The 20,150-nt window shown below is 44.0% G+C and overlaps 2 protein-coding genes across 2 annotated transcripts; one reads left to right on the top strand and one right to left on the bottom strand.

Moving 5' to 3' along the window:
- Nucleotides 1–7,618: 7,618 nt before the first annotated feature.
- hdac12 (histone deacetylase 12) lies at nt 7,619–10,553 on the top strand. The gene is made up of 8 exons (XM_062386492.1): nt 7,619–7,786; nt 7,854–7,997; nt 8,810–8,969; nt 9,053–9,249; nt 9,341–9,491; nt 9,655–9,771; nt 9,850–9,992; nt 10,105–10,553. The coding sequence occupies exons 1-8, from the start codon at nt 7,697–7,699 to the stop codon at nt 10,126–10,128; spliced, it is 1,026 nt and encodes a 341-aa protein (XP_062242476.1). The 5' UTR covers nt 7,619–7,696; the 3' UTR covers nt 10,129–10,553.
- Nucleotides 10,554–10,600: 47 nt separating this feature from the next.
- On the bottom strand, nt 10,601–18,980 carry trmt9b (tRNA methyltransferase 9B). The gene is made up of 4 exons (XM_062386491.1): nt 18,707–18,980; nt 14,598–14,797; nt 13,557–13,730; nt 10,601–13,192 (listed from the first exon to the last, which is right to left on the bottom strand). Exons 2-4 carry the CDS (start codon nt 14,752–14,754, stop codon nt 12,246–12,248), a joined length of 1,278 nt encoding a protein of 425 aa, XP_062242475.1. The 5' UTR covers nt 14,755–14,797; nt 18,707–18,980; the 3' UTR covers nt 10,601–12,245.
- Nucleotides 18,981–20,150: the final 1,170 nt, after the last annotated feature.

Below are 20,150 nucleotides of genomic sequence, written 5' to 3'. Positions count from 1 at the left end.
CTTCTTCATCTTTACAAATGATCTTTAGCTTTTGCCTTGAGCTTGTTAAAACAAAAGGATGATGGATTAGGTGGAGATCCCCGTCACTGAAGCCTTCTGCGTAATAAAAGTATGCAGGAATTCTTTTTCTGACAGAACTTCAGATGCGAGACATCGAAGGCAGATATAAATTCTGTTGTATGCACAGCAGCCGTGTAACAGGTGTAAAGCCCCGTGTTTGAGCAGGGAGATAAGGTACGAATGCAAACTTAATGTTTCTCAATATTTGGTCGGAGTGAGTGACATTCCTGATGTCCTTGCTGCATATCTGTGTTTACATTCCCTAGCATTAAATCAATGTTTGCATGGAAATGTTACTGAGTCTAAAGTAGAACAACTCAGGTCCAAACTGTCCATGATGACCCAACTCTTCTGAATCTGCTCATTTATTAAAAAGTTGAAACCGGAAGAATAAATATCTTAAAACTCCAGATGCACATTTATATTTGGATACACTCACAAATATCACTCTCGTTAACAACATTGAAAAACCTTGATTCTGGCAATGTTCGAGAAAGTGAAAGAGAATTTCTAGATCCACCAAATGATGGGTTCTACCTTGGGTCCACACAAATAATGGAAGTCAGTCCAGTAAACAAACAAACAACCACAGACAAAAAAATAAGCTTCTCGGTGGATGTAATAATGTTGGTGTGTAGGTAGTGCTCACACTGACACAGACCAGAAATTGTGTTGTGGTGTTTGTACCGAAAACAAAAGGTGTGCAGGTTCGAGCGAATGAGAGAAAACAATTTGGGGGAAAGGTTGGAAAGAGGACAGGAGCTACTGGGAAAACAGCAGCTTGAATAATTGGCTGCACCTACTGAACAGCAGCCCTTTTCTGTGCCTGCTGCATCTGAGCTGTGGAGGTGAGCAGTCCAAGGCCGATTGGGAGTGAGAACCGTCTGGCTCACACACAGCTGGATGTTCTCACCGGCTGAAACCTGGCAGAACCCGTTTGCCCCCCCGATGCAGAGAGAAGAGGCAGAAACAGCCTCGTTTGGGTCACTGCATGAAAAACACAGACTTTGCTTCTGTGGGGGGAGAAAGTATGAATGAGCACCTGGAGCAGGAGGAAATAAAGGAGAGCAAAGTCTTAGTGTCGTTTGTCACTTCACACTGACCAAGTCTAGTAGCAGCGTCTCTGAGCTTCAGTTAAGTTTTGATAGACTTCATCATTTGCAGTTTCAACGAGGCTGTGAGTTTTAAGGATTTGACTTCAATATCACTTATCTAGAGCGATGCTGTTCTGTACCATAACAGTCGTGCTTTCAGCCCAATGCTACTGTCAACATGCTATTGTGCTGATGTTCAGAAGGTGTAATTACTGCATTTACCATCTTAGTTTAGCACGTCAACATTGGATCTGATGACTGGAGAACACAAAAAGTTAGGCAATCACGAATATAACTACATGTAATCCTGATTGAATGATTGGACTGAATTTAACTACAGACCGCAATTGTTGATATGTTAGCCTTCTGGTGCAGATACAGAAACGTCGGAGGTTCATCCTCTGGGGGCCATGAATGCCCATACAACACTTCCTGGCCGTATAAATGATTCCTATTGACATATATCCATCTTAAGTGCAACATCAAAACCAGAGTTCTGTGATTCTCATGGAGTTGATTGATAAAATTGATGTACAAAAAATATAATTTGCTTGTTTCATTTCATGTTTCACAGTCTTCAGGTCTGTGTGCACTACATGATCACTTTTTTTTCATATTGTACTTTTCGTTGCCTGAAATATAACAAAGATTATAGGGAGATACAAATTCCAGTTTTTGAACTTTTATAGCTACGGCCATAAAAGTCGAGCTGAGTTGAATTAAACGGAAACAACACAAGGCTTCCTGCTGCCACTCACTGCTATGACAACTATGTCCAGACAGGACCTGGGGGACGTGGACGTGCTGCCAAGGAAAACTACCAGAGACGGCAGGAATACCACGGCCCAGGAGAAGATCCGCTCAGCAGGCGGAGACGCTCGGTGCCAACCCCTCCAGAAAGAAGCACAGCGACTGCAAGAGGATATTAATGTTTGTTTTTGTCTGATTCCTCAGTGTGATAAGAATGATCATTTCTCAGTCCGTTCAACAGGAAGAGCGTATGGAGGCCGACATGACAGAGTTCATGAACCACTCACTAAAGAATTGCATCACCTGAGGCTACAAAATATACCATTTCCCCCCCGCGATAAATGATGAATATTTTCTCAAACCAGGCATAAAAACAATATGAATTAGTTATATAAATTTGATATATTTTGGATTATCTTCTGGTGTGTTATTGTTAAAAACTTGGTATAAAATATCACAGTTTACCAAATGACAAACTGACAAGTGTATTTTGACTTTATTGTTTCGCCCATGTCCCATCTGCTAACATACCTACTGCAGCAGGCCACTAGGGGCAGGATCAAGACGATTAGGCTTCCCTTAAAGTTAAACGTTCAACAGAGATTTAATGTGTCACTGACAAAAGATCAACTCACTCGGGACAGTTACAGTAAATCCAACCACTTAATGTCTGATGAGGTATGAGAATGTATTTTTTACAGTGCACAAGGAGACATACACATTCTGTTCCTTCAACCCCCCCCCCCCCTTGTCTCTTCTCTCCCTCTTCTCCCTATCATCGGTATCAGGCTGTCAGGACGGACACTCTGAAGTGCCTGTGGTCTTCACATCGCGCAGTGAGACTGAAGTCAGGGGAAGGGAATGGAGCCGTGCAGCTGCCTTGCTCAAACGTGCGGCTGGATGCTCACAGGTCGGTTCTGCCAGCAGTGCAACATGTTATTGCCGCGCAGAACAAGAGTGAGTCTGTTAAGGTCCCATAGATTGACAGTCTGGGAAATTATAATATTCAGTTCCTAAGGCATTCACATCATAAAGACGGTGTGTTTGTCGGAGCGTGAAAATCTACTTTAGAGTTGTTGCGTTCGGTCGTCTTATGTAACGTGAACGGTTCCCGGCTGTAGAGAGCAGGCGAGTACGCTACAAAATGTAAACACCATTAGAAAACATTCCATTAATACCACAGTCTGACTCAATATCTCTGCAGCGTTTTCGACTCTCCTACAGATTCCCAGCATTCCACAGACCCCGGGCAGATGTTCTGTGTTATCACTCCTCTCTGCAGTCTCACTTTGTCTCAGTCGGAGAACCAAACCCTCACAGGTTGTGCTGGTGTGTGTGTGAGCAGAGATAAGGGTCTCACATGATCAAACCTGGCAGTGTGGGTCAGAGGTTGTTCAGGTGTAAATTCCGGTTAAAATACAGTAATTCTGCAACAACTCAGTTGTGTAAGAGTGTAGGAAATGTTCAGGGGAAAAGTCCAACTCGGGTTAAAGTGTAAGGGCAAAGTCACCTCATGTTATTGTGTATAATGTGATATACATTGAAATCATATCAATAAAAAACTTTCCCCTTAATCCATATTTTCATCTGATTGAGGAGTGTTGCATGTAAAGTGCTAAATTAGTCCTCAAAGAACAACTGTTTTGTTTGTGTGTCTGTTTGGAGGACAACACAAATAAATACTGGACGGATTCCCATGGAACTTGGAAAGGTGCGTTCTGGGTCAGGGAAGAATCCAGTAACATTTAGTTTCAGATCAGAATCAAATGACGGATCCAGGATTCTGTTTTTTTACTTTCTTGCGAGATAGGATTGAAATTGAGACGATATAGGAGTGTGTGGAGTTTGGAGCTCATACAAATCTGGATATAGTTCATTTTAATGTGGTTGCATAAGGGGACTGTAAAGCCTTGCGCTCTCCTGATGGACATTCTTCAATAGTCAATATCATTATCTACAGTATGTTCAATATCTTAAGACTTCATCACCTCGTTTGTGTGCAACTGGTCCTGTGACACCAGATAACAACTTTCGTGACAACAGCCGCACGACATGAGGCCAAATGTGAGTGATCCCCCGTCAGCTCATTCCTGAATAAAGATAAGAAGATGCCACTTCCAGTGATAATGATGGGGACATGAAAACAACCACTACAATGATGGTGACTCACATGATTCCACAGTCTTGTCCCTGCAGCTTGATTACAGGAGGAGCGGCGTGGACGAGAGGTGAATCAGCTCTTAACCTTTCATGTGACCGGTGGATTGTCTCAGAGGGACGAGGCAGCAGATACACACACACACACACACACACACAGAGTAGCTACAAATTAATCCACTTCAACAACCACCCCTGTCCTCACCTGCTGCAACACGCTCTGCCAGCACTCGCAATCAACCACCGAATTCCTTCCGCTCTGAGTCGTGAGGTTGGGGGGGAGAGGACGGGGGGTTTCGTGGGCTCCGTGTTGTGATTGGGATGTTGTGTAAATGACAGATGGGTTTGAATCCACTGTCTGATGCCCCCCCCACACACACACACCCCCCTCCCTGCCAGGGGTTGGACAGCAAACACATTTTCTTCCAAGAACTTGAAAAGACATGCCAAGATGACAGGGCTATTCAGCGATGATGGGGTTATTCATTTTGGTTGAACACACATTGCGTGCAGCTTGACATTGATCCCGACCGTGTGTGAAACAAAGAAATACAAGGTATGGTCCAACGGCTTCTTAAAGCCGAGTCAACGTGTGGTTGTTTTTACGGTTGAACATACATCAATGCTACTTTCAAAGCATGAAAATAATATTTAGTAATAATTGAACTGCTATTTATGACAACAGGTGCTGGCAGAGAGGGAAACTGTCTTCAGTGGGCTCAGCTTTTACGTTGCCTGATGACAGACGAGGAACATCGGATCAGAGCTGAGCAGTTGTCAGCTTCTTCTTTTGTCGTTGGTAGGAATGATCACAGCCACCCTGCAGCAGCCGGCTGCTCGCTCACAGCTGGCTCGCAGCCGGAGACTCTCGGCAATGAGGCAGATCTTTATTCCACATTAAACGCTAATATTCAACATTAAACTGGGATAATGTATTTGCAAGTTGTAACTCTGACTGCGGATCAGTTTGTTGATCATTTCTTTGAAGGTTTAGATCTTTAGACATGGTGTTACTGCTGTTCCAGGCTGCCAATGATTGTTATATGCTATAAAAGGATGTTGCCAACATACCACTGTTAAAAAATGTCATTATTGCATCTGTGTCTCTCACTGCATGTGAAGTAATTTGGAAAGTTTACACTGGAGCTGAAACAATGGTTATTGATTAGTCGATCAACATAGAGTTATTTGGGAACCTGCTCTGATAACTGATTTATAATTGATTTATCATCTGATCCAACTTGAGTGTTTCTGGATCGTTCATCAGCAAACAGGTTTGTTAAGATGTCATCTTGTTATTTCCCCATAATTTTAACATTTTATAGAGAGAAAAGTTGAATTGACTTTAATTATATCCCTACCATAATGGGGATTTGACAAAAACAGTGCAGATATGATAATGTTCACTGGAAACGATTATACAGCTCAAATTTTAATTTCTTGCATGAGTCTGCTAGTAAATCCTCGTTATGAATAGAAAATAAATGATAACGTAGAAAAAACAAAAGCGGGGTTTGCAACATTTAGAGAAACACAGAGGCTGAAGGAGAACAGATAAAAAATCTATATGTTAATAAAACCAAATAACCTTTGTTTACTGCACGGAGAGACTCAATCCGCCTGCCAGGATACATTTGAGTCTCTGATTTGAAAAGAGAGTCTCCTCTCCTCCCTCGTCTCTTCCTGCTCAAGTCAGTAATTGATTTTAGGTCTAATCTCTTCTCTGTAGGAGGCGACTCCTCCTCTGCACCTGGGGCCAGCGCTCTTTTCTTTTTTCTTATCTGCCTGAGAGTACACTAGTCCCTCCCAGTGGGGGCTGTGCTAATCCCTATCCTCACACACACACACACACACACACACAAAGACACAAACACACACACACACACAGGAGAACCCCTGAGCCGACTGTACACCAGACAGTGCCTTGAGGAGCCTGCCAGCGATGTAAAACAGACAGATGGAGAAGAAAACCAGACACAATACCAACTTCAGCGCTGTGATACGGAAAAAAATGGTGTCAATCTACAATGAGAAAATATTCAAACCCTAAAACACCAAAGTGTCAAAACTCATAAAAACCAGGCTGCACACAGGAGAATACATGAGATGTGGGTAAATGATTAGAATCGCTGCAGCTCCTCTTCCACAGAGTCCACTGTCACTTTGAACTGTCACACCATAGATGATGCTGTGTCATTGTGATTACCACAGTCACAGCACACTTCAGCTTCACAGGGGGGGAGTGGACAGTGACAGCTGCAGAGGAGGAGTGGGAGAAGATGGACAAAGAGAGAAACTCCAGTGAATGCAGATGAAAACAGCTCCTCTCATATACTGTAAATACACTCGAGAGGGTGAACCATCTGTCATGGGTTGAAAAGCTGTACATTTTCTCTGTTGAAGCAGCTTTAGCGATTACGGGGGGGGCTGAAAGTACAGATTGAAAAGAGTCTCATCTGCACCGGGTCGGAACTCGGAGAGAAATGTCTGCAGAGAAAATTGGATTGGACAGCAGAGCGTAGAAGAGAAAGGAAAAATGATTCTGTTAACAGAAGAGGAGGCTGTATTCAACTCAAGTAAACTGTGTAAAGAATGTGTATTGTAGTTTGTACCAGTGCGCTGTGGTGTCCTGACTCTGGAAAAACAAGGATCTGGATTGTGTTCTTCGACAGATGCAGCTCAGAGGATAAAGAATAAAGATAAAGAAGATTCACCAGAGACGCCAGAAGAAAAAGACGTGGATTCAATAACAGACAACGTAGTGACCTCTTCCAGGTCACAATCAAGGAGCTTTGAATGGCAACTAATGCGGATGATAACACACATTTTTGCTCATTAAAAAGTTGGGTAAAAATGTGTGTTTTATGTTTTAAGTGTCTAACTGGACAAGAGACAAATGCTTAGATGCTTTGAGACTAGCAAGAGAATAGCCGGATATACTGGTACATGGAGTCAGAGTAATATATGTTTTCTGAGTTTGCAATGTTGTGACTATTAGCATGGCAGGTGTCTATAAAGGTTCAGTTTGTAGAATTCAGTGACATCTAGTGGTGAAATTGCATATTGCAGCTGAACACCCCTCTCCTCACTCTCCACTTCCAAACATGACAGAGAACCTGTGGCAGCTTCAGTTATCACAAAAACTCAAAAGGTGTTTAGTTCGTCTAGTTTGGGCTACTGTAAAAAAACAAAAAAAACATGGCTGCCTACGTAGAGAGAACTTGCTCCTGATGTAAAAGTAAGTTTACAATATTAAGAGTCCATTCTATGATTAAAAAACAACAATTCATACAATTTAGAGGAAACACAGTAGTGCAAACATCATTAGGGTTATTTAATATTCAGTTTCTGCAAAATAGATCATTTCACATGAGTCTTACCCACTTGACCTTTAAATAAGTTGCTTTCTTAATTTCACACGTTCTTTATTCTTATTGCACGTTATTGCAGCTCTCTCGGCCCAACTGTCAAAAGAGAGAAGGAAGTGGACACCCCTAAGTGCGCCTCTGCCTCACGTCCACTCCACTCCAGCAGGGGGCAGCAGCAGAGAGGGAGACACACACAACATCCGTCAACAAGCCAGGTGGTTTATGATGGAGATGCATGTTTCCTGACCTCAGCGGTTCCTCAGAGAGATGACGGGATCACAGCGGATGTTCTTGAGAGGAGTCGCTCGCTGGCTCGGTGCAGACTTCCCCTCCTGCAGACGTTTCCACGCAGAGACAGTAAGAACTGACCGTTTGGTTTTTATTATTGTTCCTGTAAGTCACAGACTCACCTGGTTCCCATCAGGTCAGACACGAGTCCAGCGACCTTCCCATAATCCACCACGCGGGGTACGTGTGCGACCTCCCGCCGAACCACAGCTTCCCCATGAGCAAGTTCCCCCGAGTGTTACACTTTCTACTACAAGACCAGGTCATCACACACGAACAGGTGAGTCACTCGTTTCTACTGTAAACGAGCTGTGACCACGAGGCTCGTTATTAACAGATAAAAATGTCACCAATAGTAAATATTAATTGAAGTTATTCATGATGATGCTATTTTCCTTTGGAACCTCAAATGCGACATATTTTGCTGGCTGTTAATTGGACGAAACTTTCAAAGATGGGATCTTGGGTCTACATTAATTGACTAATCAATAAAGGAAACGACTTGTGGATTATATGATCAAGAACAACAGGAAAATCTGTAATCAAGACTAATTTTATAAGATGAGGTTGTGCTTGAACTTTCCAATATGAAAGAGTAAAACTAATTTGATAGTGACACATATAGTATATAAATTAAACAAATAGGCATCAATTCCAAACCCTAATGACAAAGACATGTCACTAAGGCTTTATATTTTACAGTTTAAACATTAACATGATTATAAATAATGAGTAACAAAAGGAAAACACGTGCAACCAATTATAAATAAATTGAATAAATATGGACAATAAACATTTATTTTTTATAGTTAAGCTAATTAATGAATGTCCGTCTTTTCTACACAGTTTATTCTGCAAAAGAAAATGTTCATATCAACAAACATGAACACAAATACAGATTTGTATGTGAAAGTCCAGTTTTAGCCTGTATTTTCTGACCAGCTGTTAAATCAGTCAGGCTCACATATGGATTAAATAATTAATGAATTAATCGAGAGAAATCTACTTATCAATAAAAACTGATATTATAAGTTAGTGGATAAATGGTTGTACTGGAACTTGCTGTTAGTGGGATTTCCCCCCTCACAGTAGGTGTGGGTGCCTGAAATTGCCTCTGAAGATCTGCTGAGCCGTGTGCACACAGAAGAATACGTGACCAACTTCCTACACGGGAGAATAAGTGAGAAGGACCAGCGGAAGACGGGCTTCTCCTGGAGTGAGGGCTTAGTGAGACGCTGTCGATATGAGACCGGTGAGAGGGAGATAACAGTCGCAGATGGATTCACAGCTCTGTGGAAATATCAGCTCCTCGTGACCCAGTTTGCTTGTTGCCAGGTGGGACCCTCCTCGCTGCTGAGGTGGCTCTGCAGAGGGGTCTGGCCTGCAGCACAGCAGGAGGAACCCACCATGCTTTTCCCAGCTACGGTTCAGGATATTGTCTCCTCAATGATCTGGCTGTCACTGCCAAATACCTGACGGGCAACTCTTCACCCAGGAGGAAGGTTCTGATTGTGGATCTAGACGTGCATCAGGTACTCGTCTCTGCTTCTGTTAACTCTTTAAGATAAGAACAAGATGTTTAAGACTGTTTGGAGTTAAACTTCCTTTTTGTGCTTCCAATAGGGCGACGGCACAGCTTTCATATTTAAAGAGGAGCCGTGTGTGTTTACGTTCTCAGTGCATTGTGGGAAAAACTTCCCCCTCCGTAAGCAACAGAGTGACCTGGACATCAGCCTGGAGGATGGACTGGAAGACAAGGACTACCTCTCCACAGGCACGTTCACACAATCAATGGTGTTACACTCAAGTCATTACTAAAGTTTAATATGTGTATTTAGACATTTATTTTGTATTTGCTGGTTTCAAAAGTGGCATAAAACTGTTGTATTGAACGTGAGTAAACCAGTATCTTCCATGTCCGGTGATGTCCTCAACAGTGGAGGCTCACCTTCCCCGGCTCCTGGAGTCTTTCCGTCCAGACCTGGTCCTCTATGACGCCGGCGTCGACCCTCATCTGGACGATGAACTCGGGAGGCTCCGCTTGACGGACCATGGTGAGCGACACACACCCACACACATCTACCCACAAATCATCTCTAGACTACTTTTGATTGACCCAGAGTTTCTCCCAGGGCTGTATCAGAGAGATCTGTATGTGCTGAAGACTGTGGTGAGCAGAGGCATCCCTGCTGCTGCTGTTATCGGAGGAGGGTATTCAAGAGACGTGGACAAACTGGCCCTCAGACACTCCATCGTCCACAGAGCAGCTGCTCAGGTGAAGGAAACTCAATGGTTTAAACCGACTAATCATTCAGCACAGAAACATTAAAAACAAAATGTGACGACTGGTTAAACCGAGCATGATCCTAATGTCCTTTATATTGCAGGTCTGGAGGGAGTGTGGCTTGTGAAACCTTCAAGAGGATCCTCAAAGTCTGATACTCGATCTTCAGCAGCCAATATTAATATATACTGTAAATAAATAAATACTGTACATGCAACAGCATTACATTTTTACTGAGAATCGTGAAAAGGACAAAAGACGATGGACTTTTTAAAACTTGCAATTAACACTTGTTCTTTGTTTTGAGCTTTTATGGTTTATATGGACAAGACGGTTGCATTAAATGAACCTGCTGCTCGTCCGAAGTTAATATAATCGTCCATCAACGTGACCTCATCTCAGGAAAGTTGTTGATCATGGTTCAAGTCACTAAAACGTTGTTCAACTTTCTGTTTACCTCATTGTGACTGCATCATAACCTCTGTGCTAGTAACAGCCTCTCACCATTTAATATTCTGTAGTTGAATAATAAACTTATTGGTTTCTACTGAATTATGACACAGCCGTTAATGTCAGGAAATGCAACACAACACAACTGATGAATGAAAGTATTTAATAAGGACAATTCAATTCAAGAGGCATTTTACACCGGGTCACATGAGACATTATCGTACCAGTGTCCCCTCAGAGCAAACATGGTTGGTCCACACACAAACACACTGTACTGACGCACATATGCACCGTCCTTGGCACGATGGAGACAGAGAACCAGCAGGTTTCAAGTTTCACCGAAATCTGCCATACAGCGACACCAAGCAGCAACATTGGTGGTACAGTGCAATGATTATTCACAGTATAGGAGGCAGTCGATTCGCTGAAACACACACACACACTCGTGGCGTATTCAGCTTGTTACAAGACGAAACATAACTGTCACAAATATCGACATCGAGCACACACGTTGGCAACACGTTCTTTAAAACACGAGCTAATTACGCAAATGTTTTCGGAAGATGCTCTCCACGACAATGAGCTTGTTTTACTGTATATTAGTGTTTATGATAAATGAGCCGTTCACCACCTAAATGACAAAAAACAGATTCTTGGTTAAGGAACGTGCGATTGTAAGACAGGCAGACACACAGAGTTAAACCAAAATCCACTTAAGTCAACGCATTAAAGGTTCAGTGTGAAAGATTCCGAGGGATCCGGATACGGAAAATACTAATCCTGTTTTCATCTACGGTCGCCCCAAACAACCAAACATTCATATTCTGCAACCAGGCATTCAGTTGGTTGCAGTATGCCTATTAACCACTAGATGTCACCAAAATCCTACCCACTGAACCTTTAAATCAGGAATGGAAGAGTGTACAGTGGTTCAAAGAGGGGGGGGGGGAACCTCCGGCCTGTGGGATAATTCTTCTGCAATAACAGAAAACAATGTGAAAGAAGGAGACTGACATGTCGTCCAGGCTGATTGAAACACATAGGGTAGTTGTTATGTGTCATATCTGACTGCTTTCTATTAGAAATGGACAAATCACATTTTGTTAAAGAAAAAAAGGCAACTCAGTGTGACAGGAATGAAAAAAAACAGCCCGGTGTTTCTTCTGAATATGCTGGTGAGTGAGGAGCAAAACTCCCTCAAGCATTTTGCTGAGAAGTTTCCAGACGTGAAAAGTAAACAAAAGAGTGCCCCCCCCCCCTCCCTTTTATTATGGAAGCAGCTGATGTCCCTGACAAAACAGTGCGTATGTAGTGTATATAGGAATGTAGGACACCTATGGGGCTTGAAGGGTGTTTTAAAAACTGAGATGAATCTTGATAGGAGAAGGTTCCCCGCCCCCCTGCTGTGGCCTCACAAATTCCCCTTTGGCTACTATTTAGTCCATAGAGTAAAAACAACATTTCATAACATCTCCACTGAAGAAATTCCCTTTTTTTAAAAGGTTAAAATCCTGGAAATTGCTTTGGGAAGATGATAAAATCTGATTATTGACATTAAAAGGGAGCATACACTAGAAACATGGATACTGCTTGTTGGTTTCAATTATTGAAATTTAATAAATACCTAATAATAAATAAAAAAAACATGGTATAGTACAGTGTCTTCAACAATGACTACATCTGCACTTCGACACCTTTTCCAGTTAAAAAATTCTAATAATCATAAAATGTGTGCTTCAATATTAAAACTTGAGGCAGAGTTGATGCAAAGTAAAAAATCAAACGGGTTAGAAATCATATTTTCCACAACTGGACCTTCTCGGCCACCACACACCAGTTGGCATGATCGAAGTAAGTGTGTGTGACGTGAAGCTCCTCCACGTGGTTCTCTATCAGCGCTGCCAGCTCTCCCTCCCTGAAGACGTGGTAGTACCTCAGACAGGAGCCCTCCAGCTGTCCCTCGCTCCCCTGAGGACTCTGTGTGCTTTCCTGGCGTTCTTTCCCCGCTGGCCCTCCTTCGCCCACGTCTACAGACTGTTTGAGATGCCCCCTCTGGAAAGGCACCAGGTCCGGCAGGGCCAGGGAGCCACACTCCTGGGCTAAAGACAATGAGACACTCTGGTTGTCTGGGCCTTCGCTGCCAGCCGCGTTGTTGTTGTAGTTGCCTCCCCGATCGTGTGGGGCCTTGTGCAGGTCTGTGACCGGGTCGAAGACGTCCTCCTCCGATCCGAGCACAGACGCAGGATAGAAGAAGCTGGACACCTGCTTGATGAGGCCGCGCCCTCTCCCGCGCTGCGTCGCCTTGGTCCCCTCGCTCTCTCCCGTGGGCGAGGACAAAGTGCTCAGCTCCCTGGAGGACGAGCGGGAGAGGGTTAAACTCCCAAAGTCGAACACAGAGTCCAGAGACCGGGAGAAGAACCACAGTCTCTGCGTCCTGTGCTGCGGCGTGGCGCTGGTCAGGTCTTCCTCGTCCGCCACGGAGGATGTGCTTCTAACCTTCCTGTGCTTGTCGGCGTTGTCTATGGCTTCGCTCACACTCTGTGCCGTGGCCCTCCTCCTGGACTTGACGGGACCTTGAGGGTTGGGGTTCCACGGCACAAAGATGTCCTGCTTCTCAAATTTACGACGCTTCTGCTCCATGGCCCACACGTAGATCATGATGCGTCCGCCCACTCGCAGGGTGCGGGCCATCTCCCTTATTGCTCGAATACGCCGCTCTTTGGTGGACAGGTGATGGATGACTAGGAGAAAATACACGAATGCAAGAGTCAAGTGGGCGGTTGAGAAGGGATTTACTTAATTAAGATGATGCGTCACATTTGCAGTCAAGAAACATTATGTACTGGGCACACCAGACAAATGAGCAGAGTGGCTCCTAATCACACTCTTGTTGGGGGACACACATGAATTATTTCTCTCTGTTGACTTGGCAACACAAGCTCCAGGTCTGCTGATGTTTATCATTATCATGAGTCCATTTAATCTGAGGCAAGCAGCAGCTGCGTCGGTGGAGCTTCATGCATACGGAGGAGCCGATTGGTCACCGGGCGAGAGACATCAACAACCCCCTGCCCTCCCCTCCCGCCCCCCCCTGCCCTCTGTTACCTGCGATAGAGAGCATGGCGTCGAAGCAGCCGTCTCTGTAAGGCAAGCGCAGCCCGTCGCACATCTGCACCTCGTGGCCTTGGCTCCAGGCAGCGTCCACCAGGGGGCGACAAACGTCACACCCCAGCTTGAACACCTCCTGGTTGATGTGGAGATACTTGCCATTGCCACAACCTGCAAAAGGACAAGAGGGTCAGCTGTAGTGACAGATCAGGAATGATTCGTGATTAGATTGGAAATACAGTGCAACTTTTACAAAGCAACATCGCCCCCTGCAGCCACATGGAGTTATTCATTCTCCTGGGCTGCAGTTTCTTCATATTTTTCAAGTTTCCTGCTGAATATTGGAGCTAAACGCTGGTTTTTAATAACCTCTTAGTCTTTATTAAGATAGCTACAGTTTGAAAATACTCCGGAACATGCTGGACTTGTTTCTGAGTATTGACGCTATTTTAGATTTTAGATTAGATTAAACTTTATTGTCATTGCACTGTACAAGTGCTTATGCAACGAAATGCAGTTTAGCATCTAACCAGAAGTGCAAAAAAGGCAGTAAAAGTACAGAGTATTGTGCATATTTAAAGTGAATATGTAAATAAATAAGATCTGTACAGTAAGAAATATGGAATATTAAGAGGAATTGTATGATAATAGAATGATGAATACACTATGAGCAAGATAAATATATAAAAATATATAAGTATGAATACACTATAGGTAGGATAATACAGTAGTAAAAAAAGTGACAGTCTAGTGTAAATGTTCAAATGTTCTGTCAAATTTCTCACAGGAGATTGTTCCCTCTCACATACATGACACATACTGTACAGTACACAGAGCGAGAACAGACGTTCAGGGTGAGGAGGGGGAAAGAAAGAGCAAACATTCTCTCTTTTCAAAGTCAGTGAATCATAACTCTCATTTGGAAGCTGCTGTTTTTAAGGTCAAATGATTGTTGCTTCGATGGAATAAAACAACAACCAACAAACAAAAGAGGAAGACATCTATCTACATGATTCATGACATCTATCGTTCACCCACCGATGTCGGCAACGATGCTTCCCGGCTGCAGGTCCAGCAGGAACTGCCGCACTTTGGGCCAGGCCTTGTAGCGGCTGTCGTTGAAATGCGGAGCGATCTTGTCGTAGACGCTGTGCACGTGTTCCCTCTCGAGTTGGCTGGCAGCCTCCTCCATCATGTTTGTCCGGGCGGCCTCATTCAGCAGCCTCACACCATCGTGCCTGCAGGGACAAACAATCACCTCGCTGCTTATTTCCAAATCGCAAACCTCTGAAACCGCTCTGCTGCTTCATTAATCCAAAGTAGCAAATGTGGACCTGAGGGAAACGGTGAAGAGGTGTTCCTCTCGCCGCTCTTAAGAAGGTCAAACAAGTTCAGTGGGGAAGCTTAATCAGCAGACACAGAGTGAAGCATCTGTCAGGCAGCAGCCAGAGGGGGGAATTGAACACTAGACCCTCCGCTTTACACGTGAAGGAGCTGCTTGAGTCGTGATCACTGACCCTTCTCACATTCACAGTCCTCCATGGGCCACCGCAAACAGGTCATCAGGTTTCATTTTTCATCAATCACATGAAGCTAAAAAGGATTATAAATTAAGCCTTGTCAAATTATGTTTTAATACGGCGATGTGGAAGCAAAAAGGTCAACACATGAATCATGTTGGCAACAAGACGCACAACAAACAAACATCCATCACAAGATGTATTCACACAGATCTTTACGAGCTGTGTGAAGCACCGGGCTGCTGCTGCTGGGTTTTATATACACTGGTAATAAAAAGATAACAGCAGCAGCTCGTGCTGCAGGCGCAACTTACACTGGGAAATGACCCTCGTTGCTTTTGAGGGGGACTTTTAATTTCCCTGGAAAATGTACAATACACACGTGGGGATGGATCTTCAGTCTGGTTCCATTATTTTCGAATCATCTGACAACACATCAGTGGTGAACAGTTTCATCTGAGGCTAGCTCTGTGAAGTTCCCCTGCTTTATATCTGTATATCAGGAGTATTTTAACTGTACTCTCAGAGATGAATTACAGAATGGCAGTGTGAAGTGCAGATTTGGGGGGATGATGTAATTGTGATGTTTGCTGTTCCGTCTGGTTTCCACAGCTCCCTCTGCAGTCATCTGGCTTTATTAGGATGCAGCCCACGGCTCCTGCAGTGCTGCTGTGGCTCCCTCAAGCTCAGTGAGTGCTTCTCTACGATCTCTTCTTAAGCGTCGTTATGTTACAAAAATAAAATCTCCACATGCAGAGTTCTCATTTGCCCCGTGTGGTTTTTCTTTCATGGCGTTGTATCACGTGGTTTAATGAATTTACCGCCGTGCGAACCCATGACAAGCACTGATTCCACCGGGTGCTCATCGAAAGATGTAAAAAGACGATTACAATCTGCAAATTGTCCCGAAGCTGGAGAAGCTAGTCAAAATGTGAACATTTGAATTATTTAAGATTTTCAGAAATGAGTGTTTCCAGAAGGTTATGATGCGTGAATTCATCACATGCCTATGTGCAGTTGGTTTAAGTAGGTCAGAATAAGTATTCCCCATAAAACACAATATAACAAGAATTTTGCTGCTGTACTTAAATTTAGAATGAGTCAGTATATTTAAAGTGTCTCTCTTTTTATCATCTGCTGCAGACTCTGAAGAAATGTGTATTTACTGAGGGAAACACAACCGAATCACTTTCCCCCTGAGCATCAAACATCTGACTCTTGTATCAAACAACATCTCATCATCATCGTACCAAGATTTCAAAGAACAGCCAGTGATCCAGTTTCGTCTGACTGCTTCTTTGAAATCACTGACAGGGACACGCTCTTCAAACACAGGACTTCAAATATGCAACTTCCACAAGTGAGAGGCAACGTGACAAACACCCCCCCCCGACGTGAGACGGAGGTGATTTGTTCTTCTGAGCTGCGAGTGATGGATCAAAGTTGTCAGCGCCGAGGCAACATTATCCGTCAGTGCAGCAAAAATCAATAAGTGCTGTAAACTCAACTCAAAACTGGCAAATATATGAGCAGAAATGCAAATGAATATCTCCAATGGAATTACATATTTAACTGAAATGCCCTTTTCACACCGTAAAAATCTGCTTATAATATGTTTGATGTCATTTCGATGTGATTTAGAAGCCGAGGAGGTTGAGTTTTCATCTGTTTGTATGTAAATTGGCGAGATAAGGAAAAACCTACTGGACAGATTATCACTAAACCTGGTGGAAGGATCCGGTATCAGTCAGGAAAGAACAATTAGATTTGGTGTTGATCCAAATCAGTAGGTGGATTCTCTTTAAAAACATTGTGAAATAAGGTGTTATGCAACAATTTCATTGAGTTGAAAAAATTTACATATATTTAGTTTGTGCGATTTGTTGCAAATTAAGAAGAAGCCCATGGATGTAGTGAATATAAACGTGGTTTCCAAAGGGGGGGCTGTTGGGCAGAGGTATGCACTTCACTGGTTTTATTTGTAACTGATTAACTGTCCACTTCTCTTTCTACCTGTTCTACCTGTTCCATGTTCTTTTCTGTGTGTATCTGTAAAGAAAGTCACGGCGGCCTCTCTTACCCAGAGCGATCCAACCTAACGACCCATGTGAAACCACAGAAGCACTTTGCTGATGTTAACCAGAGGGAGGGCGATCACACACACCCCCCCCCCCCCCGCCCCCCGGCGCTCTTAGCAGACATTAAACGAATATGTCCTTGAATGAAACATTCACTGGTGCCCGCCGCGCACACGTGTTCACGTCACACACCGCTGGGAGCGTTGAGCTTCAAAAACCAGACCTGCAGCTGCACGAGGAAAGGCAAATCGCCCTCCCTGCTAAGTGGCCGTGAGAGACCTCACCATCGGGTGCATTACCAGGCTCATCTGTAGACTCCTCCACTGGTGAACGCAGCCTGTGCAGCATCACGTCCTCCTGTCCTCTGTCCTATTTCTGGACCGGCATCATCTGCATCACCCCAGCCAAGTGGAAGGAAAACACACCTTACGTAACGTGGGCCTCGTTCTGCTTTGTGTTTGCTCAATTGCGCCTGAGAGCCCCTCTGCTCACTAAACTGTGGTGATGTTATGTAACCGGCAGCCGGGCAGGCTCTGACAACTGCCTCCGACTGACAATGGAGGCTGGAATCAAGGACAGAGGGATAGGATGGAGATAAGGTCACACGTTGTTCTCTGGCCGTGTGGCAGCGTGTCCTGGCAAACATCTAAACAACAACACTCATGATCCCAATTTCCCACCTAACTAACTTTCAACACGATGTTCCTGCGGCACGTCCGCGGCCGAGCCCCCAGGGTCAGACCTCAGCAGTGCTGTGATGAGATTAGTGGCGAGGCCGGGCTGCACAGTCACTGTGCGACGCCGCTGCCATTAACCCACTGCATGAGCACACAGCCGACCACAGGGAGAGAGAGAGAGAGAGAACAGGTTCTACCCACCGCCGGTGCCAGCATCAACATGTGGCCAGAGAACTGTTTGCTGAACTTACAGACTCCCCTTACTGCTGCCAGCATCTGGTGATGTCACAGGTTAATGTATGGGAGGGAAGGTCTTTAAAAAACATGCAGGAAATAATGAGGAAGTGTTTCCAGGTATGGAGAGGAATCATGGCACAGACTGATTTCCATTAAAACCAGTGAGACTAGATATGTCCCTGCACATAGTGTGTATTCTAATATTTAAATACGAGAGCACTGGGGCTATAATGAAGTCAGGGGACTGAGGTGTGAGAGATTCACTGGATCCAGGTGACATCACACATTTTTGTCGTTTTGAGGCTTTTTCTGGCAAAAATCTAAATATCAATAAATCCAAAAACACATTTGGTCGGAATTTCACCTTTAAAAGGACAAACAGGTTTCGACTCTCTAACCCTTCAAAGTTTAATTCAGTAGATTAATTTAAATCTGGGTAAATAATAATAAACAGGAACTTTATTTATATAACAGCTTAGAGATGATTTACAAGTTGAAAATAAAACAGACGTAAAAAATAATAACCCCCTAAATTCAAAGTGGGATTCCTGCATGCGTGTCTCTGATCAATCACGATTTAATTGAGTTTCGCTCTTGAACGTATAACCGATACGTGCACATGCAAAGCCACTCACCGTGCGCGTGAAGAGATTCGTGCACAACGATCCGCCTCAGGTCGCAGGAGGGAAACTTCCCTCGGTGCACGAGCGACTCATCGACACCGGGGACCCGCTGGCAGCACCGGAGGCACCGGGCGCATCTTCGACGGATCAACGTGACACCGACCGAGGAACCGACCAAGGAGCCGGCGGAGGGAGCGAGCAAGCTGCCGTGAAGTGCGGCCGCCAGCAGCAGCAGCGAACCGGCCGCCGGACCGGATCACATCCGCGGCGTGTGGAGCTCCCTCCACCTGTCAAGGTAAAGTAGAGCCAGAGAGACACTTCCGGTGAGCTGTGTCACAATCAAAGCCTCTAGAATCCAATGAGGGGAAATGGCTAATTGATTCACGTTAATTCCCCCCACCCCCCATATTATTTGACTCTAGATTAATACAATTATTTATCTTGTGTGGGTCACAATCACCTTAGTTAAAGGCTCAGTGGGTAGAGTTTAGTGACATCTAGTGGTGAAGTGTCATCACAACTCTATTGTTCTCAGACAAAAATACAACAGCAGATTCAGAACAGCACATTGTGCATCAAATTAAAAACTATGCACAAGGTTAAATACTACTACTACTACTAATACTACTAATAATAACACTACTACTACTAGAAACTTGGACTATGGGCAGAGAAGGTCTCAGGTTCGTCTCTGGTTCGACTCCACGGAGAGACATCAAAAGACGAACCTGGATTGATCTGTCCAAAAATCCAAGAGGATTCTCCCTACCCTGTCTAGTGCCCCTGAGCAAGGCACCTTACTCCCCCAACATCTGCTCCCTGGGCGCTGTACATGACTGCTCACTGCTCTGTGTGTCCTGCACCAGATGGGTTAAATGCAGAGGATACATTTACCTACCATTGCATGAGTGTGTTGTGCATGTCTGTGCATGTGTTTGGTATAAATAAACAAATCTTAATAATAATAATAATAATAATAAACCTTATTTGTATAGAACCTTCATACAAGAAATGCAGCTCAAGGTGCTTTACATACACTTTATGTTATTCACTCCATATTTGTGCTGTTTACGTCTCGACATCATAAGACAAAAGCCAGACTTTTATTTTGAAGGGCAAGTGATCTGGGATCTGCTCTCGTCCCTGTTGGCTTGACGCAGCTGATTGTTCAGTCTGTTTGTGGAGAAAAATGACAGAAGTCGCTTGTCATTGGCTCCCAGCGTCACGTGACAACCACAACAAACAACGTGAGATGCCTGTATCACCTCATGCTCCATTAACGATGAGATGACCTTTGTCAATAATAGATTATAACTCTGATTGAAAAACAAATATTAAAGACCTCAGAGTTTCTATTTGCTGCTTCATCCACTTTCCCATCAGGCTTTCAAAATCTATCACAACCATTTAAGTGCTGCACAAACAGGAAACTACTCAGATAAACTAAAATAATCTG

This window comes from Platichthys flesus, chromosome 4 (genome assembly GCF_949316205.1).
Source record: "Platichthys flesus chromosome 4, fPlaFle2.1, whole genome shotgun sequence".
NCBI lineage: Eukaryota > Metazoa > Chordata > Actinopteri > Pleuronectiformes > Pleuronectidae > Platichthys > Platichthys flesus.
Note: the sequence above shows the minus strand (reverse complement) of the source record. Positions and strands in the feature narration are given on the sequence as shown.